General features: G+C 42.1%; 1 protein-coding gene across 1 annotated transcript in view; it reads right to left on the minus strand.

The window, feature by feature from the left end:
• The window catches only part of LOC106608202 (brain-enriched guanylate kinase-associated protein), a 38,185-nt gene that overhangs the window by 7,738 nt on the left and 9,720 nt on the right, over positions 1 to 20,727 (minus strand). The window contains exons 2-4 of the mRNA XM_014206010.3: positions 7,947 to 8,168; positions 5,108 to 5,269; positions 4,643 to 4,709 (exon numbers count right to left, since the gene is read on the minus strand). Of these exons, the coding sequence (XP_014061485.1) occupies positions 4,643 to 4,709; positions 5,108 to 5,269; positions 7,947 to 8,017 (300 nt within the window). The 5' untranslated portion in view covers positions 8,018 to 8,168. The remainder of the gene's footprint in view (positions 1 to 4,642; positions 4,710 to 5,107; positions 5,270 to 7,946; positions 8,169 to 20,727) is intronic.

The raw sequence follows: 20,727 nt of genomic DNA on the forward strand, positions 1-20,727 counted from the left end.
GCATTAATCTTTGGCTACTTCTGCCTCTCTCTAAATGTTGTTAAATTTGGCTGGGACATCTTTCTGGTACAGCTGATGTTCAGTGCTCTATCTATTGGCCGTGTACCACTGGTGCATCCCTACAGCAGTGTTCAGCCGCCTGTCATTGACTGATGGGGCTCTGGTCTTCCTGCTTCCTGAGACCCGGAGAACAGAACTACCTGACTCTACAGATGAGGCCGAAGGGAAGAGCAATGTGAACATCATGAAGGCAGGAATATGAAAGTGGATGATAGTAATGGTGGAAGAATAACCAAATTGTACTGTAGATTGTTTTTTTTATTTTTTCAGGTTTTTCCCTGGAACGTTCCGGTCTAATCTTGTATAACAAACAATACCTTTTTTAGTGGAACCGTCTCACATTGTAGCCTAAATATTGTTCTTGTCACGCCCTGACCATAGAGAGCCCTTTTATTTCTCTATTTTGGTTAGGTCAGGGTGTGATTTGGGTGGGCATTCTAGATTTTGTATTTCTATGTTCTATTCTATGTTTTCTATTTCTTTGTGTTTGGCCGAGTATGGTTCCTAATCAGAGGCAGCTGTCTATCATTGTCTCTGATTGGGAATCATACTCAGGCAGCACTTTTTCCCACCTTCAGTTGTGGGATCTTGTTTTTGTATAGCTGTTAGAAGCCTGCAAGACTTTTTGTTTGTTGTGTTGTTTATTGTTGTTTTTGTCTGGTTCACCTTAAATAAAATTATGATGAACCCAACTCACGCTGCGCCTTGGTCTACCCATAACGACGAACGTTACAGTTCTGTTGAGCTACATACCTAAAAGGTTCCAGGTAGAACCATTTTGGATCCAGGTAGAACCCCTTTGGGTACAATGTAGAACCATTCCACAGAGGGTTCTACCTGGAACCAAAAAGGGTGGTATGGGTACAGCCGAAGAACGCTTTCGAAACCCTTTTTTTAACCCTCCTGCTGTGTTCCGGTCGAATTGAACCTTTTTACAAGTTTTCTCTCTGACAAATGTAGTTAATTTAATCTGATTGTCATATAAGGTTCCATGACTTTGTCCACACAGGGCATCTGAACACACAAAATACATGTTGATGATTTTCATTACGTTTTGGGTGTTTTATTTAACATTTGTACACCTGTGGTGTTCCCTGTCAAAAATGACCAGTCATTAGAAATGAATGGGTGAGACTACAATTAGTGAATAAAATTGATTTCAGGAACATGCCCATTCATCAGATGGATACACTTCCTCTCCCAGACCCCCACATGCATGTGTGTTTGAGCACACACACATACACCTCACTCCCTATTCTTGGCTTCCATGGCAACCCCCACGGGAACCTTTACCCAATAGAATCTTTCCACCACGGGAACCACACCTGTTGGCATTCTCACAAACAATCGCAACATTTTTTCAATAATATATTGAACTTTTCTTGCAGCTCTGGTATATAAAGCTTTTTTGAGGCCTTGCTCACAATTCATTCTGTGGCAGCACAATGACCAAACGATATACTGTATGTGAGGCTCTTGATCATGTCTTTGATCATGACACTGGTGAGGAGGAGAGAGTCCTTGTTTAACTTTGACACAAAGTAGTCTGTGATAAATAGCACAATATGTTTCATCTGAGTATTTGTTATAGTCAAAATAATCCATACATTATGCATTTTTTACTAAAGGCCATTACTAGAGGCCATAAATAGCAAATAGAAGTTCAAAACTTGTAATGTTCACAAGAACTTAAGTTGATTAAAAAGATCTAACACAACATTAGGTGATAATATATGTATTATTATGGATTTATAATCAGCTATAATGGGGCTGTCATTTTGGACCGGGAACACAGAATTAATTAACATGAAACGAACACAACAGGAGGATTAAGAGTGCAATAACTTCAAGCATGCTTTACTTTTGCCCAAAATAAAATAAAACATTTTGTTCTTATCCCAGAAACATAGTTGACCTATTTTTTTTACCGGAGGCCGCAAAGTGTTTATTGAAGTAAGTGCATAAAAGGTATGTAAATGTTTTGTTTGGTCATTCCAACAAATTGAGTACCTTTGTTTGGTCATTCCGCAAAATGAGTACCTTTGCTTCCCTTTGATATATTAACTAGAAATTGTCCACAAACATTGGATTTTACAAGCCAAAGAACGCTGTTATGTGAACCCGAACTCTTGTTTTAATATGGTGAAATAATCATTTTTAAATATGTTTTTCAAAAGAAACATTGAACATCTAGTAGTCAAGTCATAGTGTAAAGGGAGGTGAGCAGGCTTTACTCTTTTTGGCCACTTTCTGGTGTTTTGTGGTGGAAAACTGAGTGGGTCGAGCATAACGTGTCAACCCTGTTACCCACAGACAGACAGGCTCAAAATGTTTGTAACAATAAAAAATAAAAATGTGAAGCTTGCATTCAATTGTCCCTCCCTGTTGCACACAACACACTTTCATTCCCCTATCACAAGGGGAATCATGGCTGATTTAGGATGAAATCGTCAACCCTGTTACGGTCAACCCTGTTACGGTTAACCCTGTAACGGTCAACCCTGTTACGATCAACCCTGTTACGGTCAACCCTGTTACGATCAACCCTGTCACGGTCAACCCTGTTACGATCAACCCTGTTACGGTCAACCCTGTTACGGTCAACCCTGTTACGGTCAACCCTGTTACGATCAACCCTGTTACGGTCGACCCTGTTACGGTCAACCCTGTTACGGTCAACCCTGTTACGGTCAACCCTGTTACGGTTAACCCTGTTACGATCAACCCTGTTACGGTCAACCCTGTTACGGTTAACCCTGTTACGGTCAACCCTGTTACTTTATTTGGCACTTACAACAGTAAAAAAATATTTCACCTCGAGATTGGAAAACATAGCTATTTTATTTTGGACATCAGAGCAATGTTGAGGAAATCCTATTTGAGTTGGAAAAGGATACTAATATGATAGGAAAGATATACAAATCCTTGCAGAGAGCCTATCCAACTGAAAATATAAAGTATTGGAACCAAGACTTAAATATCAGAAATAACTGACATTGGCACAAGATGGAGGGAGATTATATAGTCGTGTATTGTACAAGATACAAAATTCACAAATTCTACAGCAGAACGGCAGTCATGTCTTAAGTGGAAAATTAACAATGACTCAATAATTCATTCCTTCTGGGAGTACTATGAAGTCCAACAGTTATGGGCAGAGTTAGAAAGTTGCCTGTCTAAAGTTTTACAATTTAAGATGACTTTGAATCGGTCTATCTGCATATTTCAAAACATGGCATATGAGGTGGCAGTGAGATACCCAATGGGTAGGACTATACTTTTCTCGTCAATCATTTTGAAAAAACGTTTAAACTCCATCGTTAAGACAGTAGATAAATCAAATACATTATTATTTAAATATTGAAAAAGTGTTGGTTACAGAGAGAAATAGAATAGTGTAATTTGAGGGCATAATGGCATAGAGTGTTACATACACTGGAAACGTCCAAGGTATGAAGAATGAGAGTAAAAGTTGGAGTGAGACAAATGGGATGGGGATGGATGCTGTGGGAACATGTGGTTTTGAGCAACTGTGATGTCATTGATGTTTGTTGGAATTTGTGTGCATCTGTTTATTGTAGGTTATATTTTGTTTGACATTTTTATTAAATCTTTAAAAAAGAGAAAGGGAGACTATGTTTAAGTTTTTTTCCCTATCGAACTGCAATAAACTCAGATCAGGGGTTTGTGAAGTGTAAAAAAAGTTTGTCAATTATCTACTGAGCACAGGATAACTACATCATCACCTTCGTAACCCCTAAAGAGGGAGCATCTGAGCTGAATAGACATATAACTGATAAGGATTCACAGCTTAACATCCAATAAAAAAAGACGTATGCGTTTTGATAAATGATTCAGTCCCTCTACGTTCCATGAAGCAAAGACCCGCTCCACTCCTCCTCGCTATCAGCCTGCAACATCTTAACGTTCCAGCTCATTATCTTTTCCTAAACAGATTCAGAGGGAGATATTCAGCTGTCTATTCAGAGCGAGGAAGAAGACACATGATGATCGTACAATGCTGGAATGGCAGGATGGTTAATTGTATCCTTCCTTTTGCCATCTGACAAAGATGTAAGTCGCAAGGCTAGCTCAGAACAATGGGCTTGCTATCCAACTGCCATAGGAAGGAGGACAGGCTATTGAAATAGGCTGCAATTAACGTCAGTGGTACCAACAGCTAGTATATTCATATTCAAATCCATTGCTCAGTGCTTTTCATTGCCTTTTCTAAAGAGTAAAGACCACTGCTTGCTTAGATGCGTGTGCATGCACACACAACTGCAGGTGTACACAAACATGCATGCACGTATGGGCACATATGCGCGTGCACACACACACACACACACACACACACACACACACACACACACACACACACACACACACACACACACACACACACACACACACACACACACACACACACACAACACGCACACACAACACGCACACACAAATATGCACACATTTATGCCTGGACACACACCTACAGGTGTACACAAACATCCATGAACGTTTTCGCACACTCAAACACAAGCACATACATGCGCATGCACGGACACACGCACACTTCACTTACATTTCTATGGATCTTATCCTCCAGGTCCTGGTTGATCCTCTGCAGTGCTGAGTAGCTGCTTTGTATTCTACCAGGAGACACACAATGACACTGGCTTACCAACTCACACTATTAATAATTGAACACATTCTGCACCCTTTGGATTAATGATGTCTATGCTATGTGTCCGTCATGATAATGCATTCCTGTGTTAGTTTTAGGGCTTTATCTTGATAGGTATCCTGTGTTAGTTTTAGGGCTTTACCTTGATAGGTATCCTGTGTTAGTTTTAGGGCTTTACCTTGATAGGTATCCTGTGTTCGTTTTAGGGCTTTACCTTGATAGGTATCCTGTGTTAGTTTTAGGGCTTTACCTTGATAGGTATCCAGTCTGGTATATTTATCCAGTCTGATATATTTCCAGACAGAAAAACACAAAATCAATAGAATGTGATTAAAAAAGGTGTGGTTATGTGGTTAGGAATACCTGCGTAGTTTGTCGGTGAACTTGTCGAGTTCCTCCTGGGCACGGCGTAGCTCTGTCTCCAGGTACTGGCGTGTGGAGTCAAACTCGCTCTCTAGCAGCTCCAGCTTGTGGGTGGTGTAGGACAGACGCTTCCGGAGGTCCTCCTTCTGTTCCTGCAAAGAGCTGTGAGGGACACAAACACACACCAGGCATCAGACATAGTAAAATACATATTACTGGGGTAACTTCATGTTATATTATATGCACATATTTTGTATGTTACATTGAGTATAAATACGATGTAATGGGAGTGTTGTGTGATGACCCATGAAAAATATGCATCATACAGTGGTGATGAAAACATTTTGAATTCCCAAATCATATATTCTATATGCACTTAAAGAATATAAAGTTCAGGCTGCCTTTAACTTCCAGTAACATTCAGCTCTAGCACCTAATACTTTACAACCTTGACGCATAGAACAGAACACAACCACCATAATCAGCCAGAGTGGTTACAGTGACTTACAGGATCACTTTAAACTAAGGCTTTGTCACAAATGGCACCCTATTCCCTATATAGTGCACTACTTTTAGCCAGAAGGCTCTGGTCAAAAGCAGTGCCCTATAGAGAATAGGGTGCCATTTGGGACATACCCTACTATGAAATATGGCTCTATGATCTGTAATCAATCAAAGGAAAATATTTAGACGGCTTGGATTCACTGAATAGTGATATCCCATGTGTAATTCACTGAATAGTGATCCCCCATGTGTAATTCACTGAATAGTAATCTCCCATGTGTAATTCAGCAAATAGTGATCTCCCATTTGTAATTCACTGAATAGGGATCTCCCATGTGTAATTCACTGAATAGTGATCTCCCATGTGTAATTCACTGAATAGTGATCTCCCATGTGTAATTCACTGAATAGTGATCTCCCATGTGTAATTCACTGAATAGTGATCTCCCATGTGTAATTCACTGAATAGTGATCTCCCATGTGTAATTCAGTTAGTAGTGATCTCCCATGCGTAGTTCACTGAATAGTGATCCCTGTGTGTAATTCAGTTAGTAGTGATCTCCCATGTGTAGTTCACTGAATAGTGATCTCCCATGTGTAATTCAGTTAGTAGTGATCTCCCATGTGTAGTTCACTGAATAGTGATCCCTGTGTGTAATTCACTGAATAGTGATATCCCGTGTGTAATTTACTGAATAGTGACCTCCTGTGTGTAATTCACTGAATAGTGATCTCCCATGTGTAATTCGCTGAATAATAATATCCCATGTGTAATTCACTGAATAATAATATCCCATGTGTAATTCACTGAATAGTGATCTCCCATGTGTAATTCACTGAATAGTGATCTCCCATGTGTAATTCACTGAATAGTGATCTCCCATGCGTAGTTCACTGAATAATAATATCCCATGTGTAATTCACTGAATAGTGATCTCCCATGTGTAATTCACTGAATAATAATATCCCATGTGTAATTCACTGAATAATAATATCCCATGTGTAATTCAACGAGAGCACAATGTGGACTATTTATAAAGCCCCGGCACAACCTGAGACCCAATCTAATAACAAGTAGGTGTGAGAAGTAAAATAAATGTATCCCTCTCCCCTTTGATGGGTCTGAGTTTCCATGGCAGGCTAATGGGCCTGTATTGATGGACAGATGGAGGAAGTATGGTAATGACTCTATCGCTGGGAGATCACCAATAACAGAGAGCGAGGGAGAGAGCGAGAGAGAAATGGAAGAGAAGGAGAGAGCGGTGAGAGATGTGGCCACTGTGCTGTCATCCCTCTATCTCCTTAACAAGATCATAGAATGAGGAAGAGGTTGCGGGTAGAGGCCAAATCTAATCAAATGTATTGTCACACGTATTTAGCTGATGTTATTGCGGGTGTAGCAAAATGCAAGAGAAACGTAAGAGGATGAAAATGAAGATGTTTCCTTTTAAAGGTGACGTCCCTTAATTAAAAGGGCAATTCAATTATCATTTCAATGTTTTGGGGGTTTTAATCATGGAGATAATATCTTGAATTAAACTGAATACAATGACTGTGCAAATTACATGAATTCACCAGAACGACGCAAACACATACACACAAATGATCCAATCCACATTCCAAACACACACACTCCTACAGCACACAGACAAAACACAACCACCAAAGCCCATGATACACATGCAACAACGTTTCAGATTCCCATTAAGGCAAGCAGAACGTGCTCTTAACATATGACTGAAAACTAAGCTATTGCTTCTGAGATAAAAAATAAATTAAAGAAGGTACAGTAAGTGGAGTGATAATACTGTTATTCCCTCCTGTGTTTTGTATTACTCATCTCCAGTTACCTTCCTACTTGCTCTAAGTTTCACACCTAACACGTTTATGACTAAATGGAATAACAATATCCTAATATTTGAATATCATCCCATTCTATAACCAATGGTTAGTAAAATATTTTTTGGGGGGCACTGTTTGAATGCTTTTCATGCTACTGCATAACAACCCCCTTGCCAGGTACTAGCAACACGATGCATGGCTCACCACAGGTGTTTGTTACATGACAATAGAATGAGTTTATGAAGTCAATCTCCCAATGGGAATCACACATTAGTGACCTCTGGAAACGGCAGCTGAGTCACACGGTAATGAGTGTTTTCATTTAGATGGCGGTCGGCGGTGAGAAAACAATGAGGCGGGATAATGATTCTGTTAGGAGGACGGACGTTTGAGTTGTTCACGACCACTTGACAAAGATGGGGAGGATGAAATGAACCCAGTGGGCAGATGGAGAGATGGAGGGATGAATAGCTTCTGAATTATTCTCTCTTACCTCTTTTTCTGATGTTTACTGCCATTTCGGGAGACTTTTAGGGCCGTTTTGCCGATATATATCTTTTTCATGTCTGCTGTGTTCGCTCCCTCTCATGTGATTTTGTGTTTCAAATGGTTAGTGGGAGTGCGTCTATTTTTCTGGGCAGAGGTCATAGGTCAGGTCGGTTAAGTTTGACCTGTTGAGTGAGTTGTCTGAGGGAGTTGTCTACCTGTGCTGGTCCTGTCAACAGAGCAAAGAGACAGTTCGGCAGCCATTAAAAAACATTCAAACCAGGGGCATAGGCACGTGTGGGTTTGGGTGGGCGCAGGCCCACCCACTGGGGAGCCAGGCCCACCCACTGGGAAGCCAGGCCCATGTTTTTTATTTTTTTATTTCATCTTTATTTAACCAGGTAGGCAAGTTGAGAACAAGTTCTCATTTACAATTGCGACCTGGCCAAGATAAAGCAAAGCAGTTCGACAACATACAAAAACACAGAGTTACACATGGAGTAAAACAAACATACAATCAATGATGCAGTAGAAAAAAATATTAAAAAAATTAAAAAAATAAATACTAAAATAATACAAAAAAAACAAAAAATACAAAAAAACAAATAAGACTATATACAATGTGAGCAAATGATGTGAGATAAGGGAGGTAAAGGCAAAAAAAAAATGTAATCAGATTGAGCAACAAAAACATACATATATAGTATATATTTTTTATTCTCCCCTTGTCAGTGTTTAAAACAGATTATTTGTAATTTTACCTAAACACACTACAGTACTTGACTTGGCCAGGAGCTCACCGGAACTGAGCAACGGCACCTACAATTTTCTTCTGCTTCAGTCCCTGAACCTCCTATAGAATATTATCTCAAAAGTATTGAGGAATTCCTGCACCTAAATTTAAACAGTCTCGGCACCGAAATGAGTATCGGCACCTACAGTTGAAGTCGGAAGTTTACATACACCTTAGCCAAATACATTTAAACTCAGTTTTTCACAATTCCTGACATTTAATCCTAGTAAAAATTCCCTGTCTTAGGTCAGTTAGGATCACCACTTTATTTTAAGAATGTGAAATGTCAGAATAATAGTAAAGAGAATTATTTATTTCAGCTTTTATTTCTTTCATCACATTCATCACATCAAAAGTTTACATACACTCAATTAGTATTTGGTAGCATTGACTTTAAATTGTTTAACTTGGGTCAAACGTTTCGGGTGGCCTTCCACAAGCTTCCCACAATAAGTTAGGTGCATTTTGGCCCATTCCTCTTGACAGAGCTGGTGTAACCGAGTCAGGTTTGTAGGCCTCCTTGCTAGCACGTGCTTTTTCAGTTCTGCATTCAAATGTTTTATAGGATTGAGGTCAGGGCTTTGTGATGGCCACTCCAATACCTTGACTTTGTTGTCCTTAAGCCATTTTGCCACAACTTTGGAAGTATGCTTGGGGTCATTGTCCATTTGGAAGACCCATTTGCAACCAAGCTTTAACTTCCTGACTGATGTCTTGAGATGTTGCTTCAATATATCCACATAATTTTCCTCCCTCATGATGCCATCTATTTTGTGCACCAGTCCCTCATGCAGCAAAGCACCCCCACAACATGATGCTGCCACCCCCGTGCTTCACGGTTGGGATGGTGTTCTTTGGCTTGCAAGCCTAACCACTTTTTCCTCGAAACATAACAATGGTCATTATGGCCAAACAGTTGTATTTTTGTTTCATCAGACCAGAGGACATTTCTCCAAAAAGTACGATCTTTGTCCCCATGTGCAGTTGCAATCCGTAGTCTGGCTATTTTATTGCGGTTTTGGAGCAGTTGCTTCTTCCTTGCTGAGTGGCCTTTCAGGTTATGTCAATATAGGACTCGTTTTACTGTGGATAAAGATACTTTTGTACCTGTTTCCTCCAGCATCTTCACAAGGTAATTTGCTGTTGTTCTGTACTTTTTGCACCAAAGTATGTTCATCTCTTGGAGACTTTACGCGTCTCCTTCCTGAGCGGTATGACGGATGCAGGGTCCCATGGTGTTTATACTGCGTACTATTGTTTGTACTGATGAATGTGGTACCTTCAGGCGTTTGGAAATTGCTCCCAAGGATGAACCAGACTTTTTTCTGTGGTCTTGGCTGATTTCTTTAGATTTTCCCATGATGTCAAGCAAAGAGGCACTAAGTTTGAAAAGAGGCACTGAGTTTGAAGGTAGGCCTTGAAATACATCCACAGGTACACCTCCAACTGACTCAACTGATGTCAATAAGCCTATCAGAAGCTTCTAAAGCCATGACATCATTTTCTGTAATTTACAAGCTGTTTAAAGGCACAGTCAACTTAGTGTATGTAACTTCTGACCCACTGGAATTGTGATAGAGTGAAATAATCTGTCTGTCAACAATTGTTGGGAAAATGACTTGTGTCATGCACGAAGTAGATGTCCTAACCGACTTGCCAAAACTATAGTTTGTTAACAAGAAATTTGTGGACTGGTTGAAAAACTAGTTTTAATGACTCTCAAGCCTAAGTGTATGTAAACTTCCGACTTCAACTGTATTTCAGTCCAAGTCAAGTCAAGCACTGGCCTAAACATGCATACACCATCACATGGAATTCAAAGCAAGCAGTAGGGAGGGGGTGGGTAAACGAAAGGGATATACACTCAGAGGCCAGTTTATTAGGTCCACCTATCTAGTACCAGGTCGGACCCCCCCTTTGCCCCCAGAACAGACTGAATTGTTCAGGGCATGGAAACGTTTCTCAATTAGTATCAAGGGACCTAATGTGTGCCAGGTAAACATTCCCCACACCATTACACCACCTCTACCAGACTGTACCATTGACACCAGGCAGGATGGGGCCATGGACTCATGCTGCTTACGCCAAATCCTGAAGCAGCAGGAACCGGGATTCGTCTGACTCCTCAGTTGTCCAGTGTTGGTGATCTCATGCCCACTGGAGCTGCTTCTTCTTGTTTTTAGCTGATAGGAGTGGAACCTGGTGTGGTTGTCTGCTGCAATAGCCCATCCGTGACAAGAACCAGCGTTGTACTGTTGTACTGCAGCGTTATTTGCCTGTTTGTGGCCCACCTGTTATCTTGCTCAATTCTTGCCATTCTCCTTTGACCTCTTATCAATGAGCTGTTTTCTCCCACAGGACTACCGCTGACTGGATGTTTTTTGTTCGTCGCACCATTCTCGGTAAACCCTCGGTAAAGCCCAGGAAACCGTCCGTTTCTGAAATACTGGAACCGGCGTGACTGGCGCTGATGATCATACCACACTCAAAGTTGCTTAAATCAATCGTTTTTCCCATTATAACGTTCAATCAAACAGTAACTGAATGCCTCCAAGCCTGTCTGTTGGCTTTATATAGCAAGCCATGTCCAAGTGATGTGGCTTACTGTCTTTCGGAGCAAACCACTTTCGTAAACGATGTGGTGTAGCTAATAAACTGACCACTGAGTGTATATTGACAATAATAATAATACATTTTATTTGGCAGATGCCTTTCAAGACACTCAAGGACATCTTACATAAAATCTAATGCTGTACATAAAATATATTTCATTTAGGCCGATGTAATGAATTTGAATTATGCTTGATTATATATTTTCAAAAATGGCTTCTCAATTTTAAAGTAATGAGCGGGTTTATGCAAGTCACTTCGAACCTATACCATGTGCAGTAAACAGTAGCTATCGCTGTGCAGACTAGGCTACGCCGTGGAGGCTATTCACCGTTAGCTAGCTAGCTAAGACTCACTAGCCAACTTGGTTAGAGAAAACAAGTAAAATGTCTGAACAAAGAGACTGTGTATTGAAGAGGATGTTGGAGCATTTGCCAAATTATTTGATATCAGTGATTTCACCATGAAGGGCCTCCAGTGCCCCTTTATATCCTCACTGATTGCATTAATCTAATGCAGGGCCTTAAAGACTGTTCAGAGACAACGATCAGCACTACAACACTGTTTTTATTCAACACTTTTAGAAATCATGAAATATGCTTCTCCACTTCGACCCCCTCCACTTCGACCTCCTCCCTCCTCCCCTTACCCCCTCCACTTCGACCCCCTCCCTCCTCCACTTCGACCCCCTCCCTCCTCCACTTCGACCCCCTCCACTTCGACCCCCTCCACTTCGACCTCCTCCCTCCTCCACTTCGACCCCCTCCCTCCTCCACTTCGACCCCCTCCACTTCGACCCCCTCCACTTCGACCTCCTCCCTCCTCCACTTCGACCCCCTCCCTCCTCCACTTCGACCCCCTCCCTCCTCCACTTCGACCCCCTCCCTCCTCCACTTCGACCCCCTCCCTCCTCCACTTCGACCTCCTCCCTCCTCCACTTCGACCCCCTCCACTTCGACCCCCTCCACTTCGACCTCCTCCCTCCTCCACTTCGACCCCCTCCCTCCTCCACTTTGACCCCCTCCACTTTGACCCCCTCCACTTCGACCCCCTCCCTCCTCCACTTCGTCCCCCTCCACTTCGACCCCCTCCCTCCTCCACTTCGACCCCCTCCACTTCGACCCCCTCCACTTCGACCCCCTCCCTCCTCCACTTCGACCTCCTCCCTCCTCCACTTCGACCCCCTCCACTTTGACCCCCTCCTCTTCGACCTCCTCCCTCCTCCACTTCGACCCCCTCCACTTCGACCCCCTCCCTCCTCCACTTCGACCCCCTCCACTTCAACCCCCTCCACTTCGACCCCCTCCCTCCTCCACTTCGACCCCCTGCACTTCGACCCCTCCCTTCTCCACTTCGACCCCCTCCACTTCGACCCCCTCCCTCCTCCACTTCGAACCCCTCCACTTCGAACCCTCCCTCCTCCACTTCGAACCCTCCCTCCTCCACTTCGACCCCCTCCACTTCGACCCCCTCCCTTCTCCACTTCGACCCCCTCCCTCCTCCATTTCGACCCCCTCCACTTCGAACCCTCCCTCCTCTACTTCGTCTCCCTCCTTCAGCTGAGACATGAACATCAGTCCAGTGAAAAAAATAACATATATTTATATTTCAATTTATACTCCGATGTGCCTTGCAAGTAATAGACTATAACAACTGACATATTACCAGCGTCATCATACAGCCTAGCTTAAGACTCGAGTTTTGAAATATAAGGGAACTCTAAGTTATTTCTAACAAAGGGTAGGCCTACATGGAGAAAATCACACCTCTCTTATTATATATGAAAATAGGCAAATGCATGAAACAATATTTCCAGTCAATGTAAATAGCCCATGCACTAGTCCTTATAGGCTATTGATCAATTAATTGATAACACAGAATATATTGTAGGTGCACTTGATCTCCTGCATTTTGACTCATTAATTTGTATTTGTATGTATCATGTATCCCCATTAGCTGCTGCCAAGGCAGCCCCTTCCTGGCGTCCAGAAAAATTAAGGCAGTTTATAAAATTTTAAAAACATTACAATACATTCACAGACCGTGTGCCCTCAAGCCCCTACTCCACCACTACCACATACAGTATATACAGTACAAAATCCATGTGTACATGTGTGTATAGTGCGTATGCTATCGTGTTTGTGTGTATGCATGTCTCTGCCTATGTTTGTGTTACTTCACAGTCCCCGCTGTTCCATAAGGTGTTTTTTTATCTGTTTTTTAAATCTAATTTTACTGTTTGCATGAGTTACTTGATGTGGAATAGAGTTCCATGTAGTCATGGCTCTATTTTGTACTGTGTGCCTCCCATAGTCTGTTCTGGACTTGGGTCTGTGAAGAGACCTCTTGTGGCATGTCTTGTGGGGTATGCATGGGTGTCTGAGCTGTGTGCCTGTAGTTCAGACAGACAGCTCGGTGCATTCAACATGTCAATACCTCTCATAAATACAAGCAGTGACAAAGTCAATCTCTCCTCCACTTTGAGCCAGGAGAGATTGACATGCGTATTATTAATATTAGCTTTCTGTGTACATCCAAGGGCCAGCCGTGCTGCCCTGTTCTGAACCAACTGCAATTTTCCTTTTTTGTGGCACCTGACCACATGACTGAATAGTAGTCCAGGTGAAACAAAACTAGGGCCTGTAGGACCTGCCCTGCTGACAGTGCTGTCAAGTACCTTATCATGGACATACTTCTCTCCATCTTAGCTATTGTTGTATCAATATGTTTGACCATGACAGTTTACAATCTAGGGCTACTCCAAGCAGTTTAGTCACCTCAACTTGCTCAATTTCCACATTATTAGATTTAGTTGAGGTTTAGGGTTTAGTGAATGATTTGTCCCAAATACAATGCTTTTAGTTTTAGAAATATTTAGGACTAATTTATTCCTTGCCACCCACTCTGAAACTAACTGCAACTCTTTGTTAAGTGTTGCAGTCATTTCAGTCACTGTACTGTAGTAGCTGACATGTATAGTGTTGAGTCATCCATATACATAGACACTCTGGCTTTCCTCAAAGCCAGTGGCAATTCATTAGTAAAGATAGAAAAAAAGTAAAGGGCCTGGACAGCTGCCTTAGGTAATTCCTAATTCTACCTGGATTATGTTGGAGAGGCTTCCATTAAAGAACACACTCTGTGTTCTGTTAGAGAGGTAACTCTTTATCCACAATATAGCAGGGGGTGTAAAGCCATAACACATAAGTTTTGCCAGCAGCAGACTATGATCAATAATGTCAAAGGCCGCACTAAAGTCTAACAAAACAGTCCCCACAATATTTGTATCATCAATTTCTCTCAGCCAATCATCAGTCATTTGTGTAAGTGCTGTGCTTGTTGACTGTCCTTCCCTATAAACATGGTGAAAGTTTGTTGTCAATTTGTTTACTGTAAAATAGCGTTGTATCTGGTCAAACACACATTCTTCCAAAAGTTTACTCAGGGTTGGTAACAGGCTGATTGGTTAGCTATTTAAGCCAGTAAAGGGGGCTTTACTATCCTCAGGTAGCGGAATGAATTTTGCTTCCCTCCAAGCCTGAGGGCACACACTTTCTAGTAGGTTTACATTGAAGATGTGGCAAGTAGGGGTGGCAATATCGTCCGCTATTATCCTCAGTAATTTTCCATCCAAGTTGTCAGACCCGGTGGCTTGTCATTGTTGATAGACACCAATTATTTTTTCACCTCTTCCACTCTAACTTTATGGAATTTAAAATTGCAATGCTTGGTCAGTTATACTTGGATGTGTAGTGTCAGCATTTGTTGCTGGCATGTCATGCCTAAGTTTGCTAATCTTGCCAATGAAAAAATCATTAAAGTAGTTGGCAATATCAGTCGGTTTTGTAATGAATGAGCCATATCTTTCAATGAATGATGGAGCTGAGTTTGCCTTTTTTCAAAGAATTTAATTTAAGGTGCTCCAAAGCTTTTTACTACCAGTCTTTATTTCATTTATCTTGGTTTCATAGTGTAGTTTCTTCTTCTTTTTGTTCAGTTTAGTCACATGATTTCTCCATTTGCAGTACGTTTGCCAAACGGTTGTGCAGCCAGACTTATTTTCCATCCCTCTCAACCATACCATTTTTCAATTCCTCATCAATCCAAGGGGATTTAACAGTTTTTACAGTCATTTTCTGAATGGGTGTGCATGCTTATTAGTAACTGGAATAAGCAATTTCATAAATGTGTCAAGTGCAGTGTCTGTTTGCTCCTCATTACATCCCACGGACCAACAGATATTCTTTACATCAACAACATAGGAATCACTACAAAACTTATTGTATGACCTTTTATACACTATATTAGGCCCAGCCTTTGGAACTTTGGTTTTCCTAAATATGGCTACTATATTGTGATCACTACATCTGATGGATCTGGATACTGCTTTCAAGCTAATTTCTGCAGCATTAGTAAAGATGTGATCAATACATGTTGATGATTTCGTTCCTGTGCTGTTTGTAATACCCTGGTAGGTTGACTGATAACCTGAACCAGGTTGCAGGCACTGGTTACAGTTTGAAGATATTTCTTGAGAGGGCAGCTTGATGAAAGCCAGTCAATATTTAAATCACCCAGAAAATATACCTCTGTTGATATCACATACATTATCAAGCATTTCACACATGTTATCCAGATAATGACTGTTAGCACTTGGTGGTCTATAGCAGCTTCCCACCAGAATGAGCTTTAGGTGAGGCAGATGAACCTGTAGCCATATTACTTCAACAGTATTTACCATGAGATCCTCTCTAATCTTTACAGGAATGTGGTTCTGAATATATTCTATAAATGTTATAACCTTGTATTGCTACCACTGTATCATCAAAGGTATTATCTAAGTGAGTTTCAGAGATAGTCAGAATGTGAATGTCATCTGTTACAAGCAAATTATTGATTTCATGAACCTTGTTTCTTAAGCTGCATATGTTAACGTGGGCTATTTTGAGCACTTTCTTCTGGGATGCTTACTTGCTTTCATTGCTTTACTGGGAAGCTAAGTAGCAGTAGATGTGCTCATGTTATTTATGTTAGTGCAGGGTGAGCTGCTCACAGTGGACTTGCTCCTAGGGCACACTGGTTTAGTGCTAACAGTATAAATCTGGTTCATAGGCACATTATTACTGCATACCATAGCTGTAGGATCAGTTGAGGCATTCAGGCCAGTTAAAGGGACATACATTAGGTTACTTACATTGTGTCTACTGACACCCCTGGTATAATGTACATTTGCTGAAACATTATGACAACTCTGCATCACAATGGTAGGGATTACCTGAGCTGGACTTGGGTCATTGATAAGTCATTGTCTCAACACAGCCTTATGATGCTGTGAAATGATCCAGGAACCCAAATGATTTGGGTGGATACCATCCTCCTTATATAACGTGTTTTGATTCCAAAAGGTATCGAAATTGTCAACAAAAGTTACACCCGTTGAGCTGCAATAATCACGTGGCCAGTTATGAAGAGAAAGAATCCTGCTAAAGAGTTCAATGCTGCGATTCAGAGATGACAGAGGGCCAGATATGATGGGTTTTTTGTTAGTGTTCAGGAGAGAGTCAATCAACTCTTTAAAATCCAATTTCAACTTTTCAGAACTGCCCTTAATAATGTCATTAAAACCCACATAGACTATGATATAATCGATTTCCATTACTAAGAAAAGGCTGTTCTAGTCTATATAAGCTATGTCTGCCTATTGAGATTATTACCGGGCAGGTGTTATGGGCTGCCCGGTCCAAATAAAACCTCCTTGCCCGTCCAAATAAAAGATTGAAATAATGATCATTTATTTGACCGAGACACGCACTGACTGAAAGACGCATCATTCTCAGATAAAGAATCCAAGTGAGATTAACACCACCTCTCTGTCTCCGTATGTGTTGACCATGTATCTGATGCTGTCTGGACAGCGAAACAGCACCTCTCTGTCTCCGTATGTGTTGACCATGTATCTGATGCTGTCTGGACAAAAGGTGTATGGCATGTCATACTTTTTCTGGCCAGACAGCATCAGATACATGGGCTATAGTAAGAGAGAGCGGCGCTGTTTTGCTCGCTAGTTTTGGCAAAGAGGAAGAGGCGAAGCGAAAGGGCTCACTCTCGCCTAAATCTGTCCTGAATAAACCCAATGCGTTTGTATGGGCATAATATGCAGACCTAGGCTTGTCACCTGCATTCCCGCCTTTGGGACAACGACTCGCATTGTTTGGGCGGAGACATGAGCATCTTGTCATTATATACAGATCTCTCATTTCAGTCACTTGCGAATTGGAAAGGAAAGTTGGCGCGGATGTTGGCTTCCCCTAAAGTCAATTGATATTTTGCCAAAATTATATAATTACTCCTGTCTAAATTAAATAATTCCAAAAATGTTGTGTATGCTGCTTCATAAATTATGTAAAATGCCAGGGAGATATGTATACTGTAGATAAGTAAAAGTAATACTAAGTGTATATTGTGTAGTAAGCTGTTAGTAGCCAATGTGCCTCACCCTAATAATTTGGTCTATTTTCACCTCTTAATTTCGCCTACTGTTCTGTCTTGGTGGTGCACATGTAGCCTATAACCTGTTTTAGAGAAATGTAATCATTGAATATTTTAAGAGCTTTCATTGTCTGCTTATATGTTCCCTTTATTTATCCTACGGTTCTGACTTGGTGTACAACACTGTAAGAACGGCCCATGTTCTGAAATTCAAAAGTGCTGAACAAATAGTTATATTGACTTCGTCCGTCCTAGTAGTGGTAAGGTGTTGGAACTGCTTTGTGGACTCTGCTTTTGGGACAGCTTTATGTAGGCCCTAACAGTTTGTGGGCACCGTTTGTCACCGTTATAGTGCAATTCATGTATTGTTTAGCATGATGTTGTGTAGTGGCTTTGCTGGCATACAGACCACTTTTTTTGTTTGTTTGCCCCACCAAGATTTACATGCTAAAATCGCCACCGGTGGTTTCTCTGTCCTGATAACGTTGAGGGAGCACGCCAACCAGCTGAGTTCATACAATGTTGCACATCACTAGCAATAGCTCAAGTCAAGATATATAAAAAGGGAGGCAGACAGGCGGTATAAAGAGATTCATCCAATTGAAAGAACCTGAATTTTCATCAGGATATTTTCTACTGTTTTTATTTGTCTGCTTTAGGCCTTTATGTATTTCACTTAGTTGAAGATGGAAGTTATAGGCCTACTGCTGTATTGGCCTATAGGCTATCTCTGAGTGCAATGCCTAATTTATTTAGCCGCCAATGAATCACGGTGTAGGCTGTCAATGTGTCCATTTAGCAAAGGCTGGTGCTCTTGCATTAGTTGAATTTTAACATTTAGATTTTTATCATTTTAATTCATATTTTTTACGATTAACCGTTATTATTGAAATGAGACTGTTCCAAGGAAATGCGCATATAAAAATACTGGCGCGCAGATAGGTAGAAATGGTCTTTATTATGACACCCATTACAAAACTCTTGTACAGGCACACAGGGGGAAAAAACAGAGCCAACGTTTAGAAATGTCCATTCAACTGATTCATTCTGGCACCGGCCCTGGATTATTACTGCTCTGTCAGGGCACCGGCCCTGGATTATTACTGCTCTGTCAGGGTACCAGCCCTGGATTATTACTGCTCTGTCAGGGCACCGGCCCTGGATTATTACTGCTCTGTCAGGGCACCGGCCCTGGATTATTACTGCTCTGTCAGGGCACCGGCCCTGGATTATTACTGCTCTGTCAGGGCACCGGCCCTGGAGTATTACTGCTCTGTTAGGGCACCGGCCCTGGATTATTACTGCTCTGTCAGGGCACCGGCCCTGGATTATTACTGCTATGTCAGGGCACCGGCCCTGGATTATTACTGCTCTGTCAGGGCACCGGCCCTGGATTATTACTGCTCTGTCAGGGCACCGGCCCTGGATTATTACTGCTCTGTCAGGGAGCCCAAAATTTGAGAGCCCAAAGTTTGGCCCACCTAATGTTATGCTGGACCTGCCATCAATGGATTTCTGCCTACGCCACTGATTCAAACCCAACAACAGTGATCAGATATTTGACATCCGAATCATCAAACCAAATGAATTTCTCAAGTGGACATGCGGTGCACACACAGGAGGAAACATCTTCACATCTTCACTCTCTAGCATTAAATCACTATGACAGAGGCCACTTCTGTAAATATTTCAGCTCCTGTCTCGATTGGGTCCACAGCACAGGTGCAGCTGTCATCAGGCAAAAAAACTGTAGGTAATGAGAGGAGACAGACTGCGACTTGATCAAAGCACCTCTGGGCTTACAATAAGATGGACTGTCAAGCAGTGAACACAGCAAGACTCAGAGCCACAGCGGTGGTGGGCAAGACTGTGCCTTACAAATGAAATGTTATGGCTGACACACGCACACGCACACGCACACGCACACGCACACGCACACGCACACACACACACACACACACACACACACACACACACACACACACACACACACACACACACACACACACACACCCAGACGCAAACACACACACACCCAGACGCAAACACGCAAACACACACACACACACAAACGAATGCACGCATGCAGATACATACACACACACTGTCATTGAGAGATCATTTGTGCTGACAGCTCATCCTCACGACTGGGGCCTTATCAACTCCAGCTGCACCCTTCTGAGTCATCACACACAGTGTGTCTGTGTGTGTGTGTGTGTGCGTGTGTGAATGTGTATGTGTGTGTGTGCTTTTTCTTGTTTGCTTGTGCGTTTGTGTGTGTGCGTGTTTCTCAGTGTGTGTATCTCAGCAAGACTACCCACTCAATCTAATCCTCCCTGGGAGATAAATTAGCAATGTCTTCTAGCTGCGACGTAACGGACAACCTTCACCAACACACAAACACACACACATTTCTCCTGGTGTCAAACACCCTCACACTGGGAGAATCTCAATTGCATACTCCTTACGTTCTCTGTCCTCTCTCCTATCCTCCTTCTCAAAACTCATTGGAGGAGAAGGTCAGAGGGGAGTGACATCTGGCTTTCTCATCCAATGGATTTTGAAAAGGAGACGAGGACAGAGGACGCGAGGAGTATGCAATTGAGATCTTCCCTCTCTCCTCTAAATCCCTCCCCTGACCCAATCCTCTCATATCGGAGAAAACATAGACTGTTCTCCATTCAGATGGAACTGCTGCTGCCTCCCACTCATGTGCCATCCTGACATTTGAGAGGGGGGCTGAAAATGAAGGTATTGAGAGCAGCGAGAGGAGGAGGGGTGATGAGGGAATGAGGTAGGAGGGAAGAGAGAGAGAGAGAGACAGCAGTGGCTGCAGGGAAGGAGAGGAAAGGGCCTGCTTCTCAGATCTGCCCTCCTGCAGTAAAGAGGGAGGGAG

The sequence above is a fragment of the Salmo salar genome, chromosome 06, assembly GCF_965601325.2.
Source record: "Salmo salar chromosome 06, fSalSal1, whole genome shotgun sequence".
Taxonomy (NCBI): domain Eukaryota; kingdom Metazoa; phylum Chordata; class Actinopteri; order Salmoniformes; family Salmonidae; genus Salmo; species Salmo salar.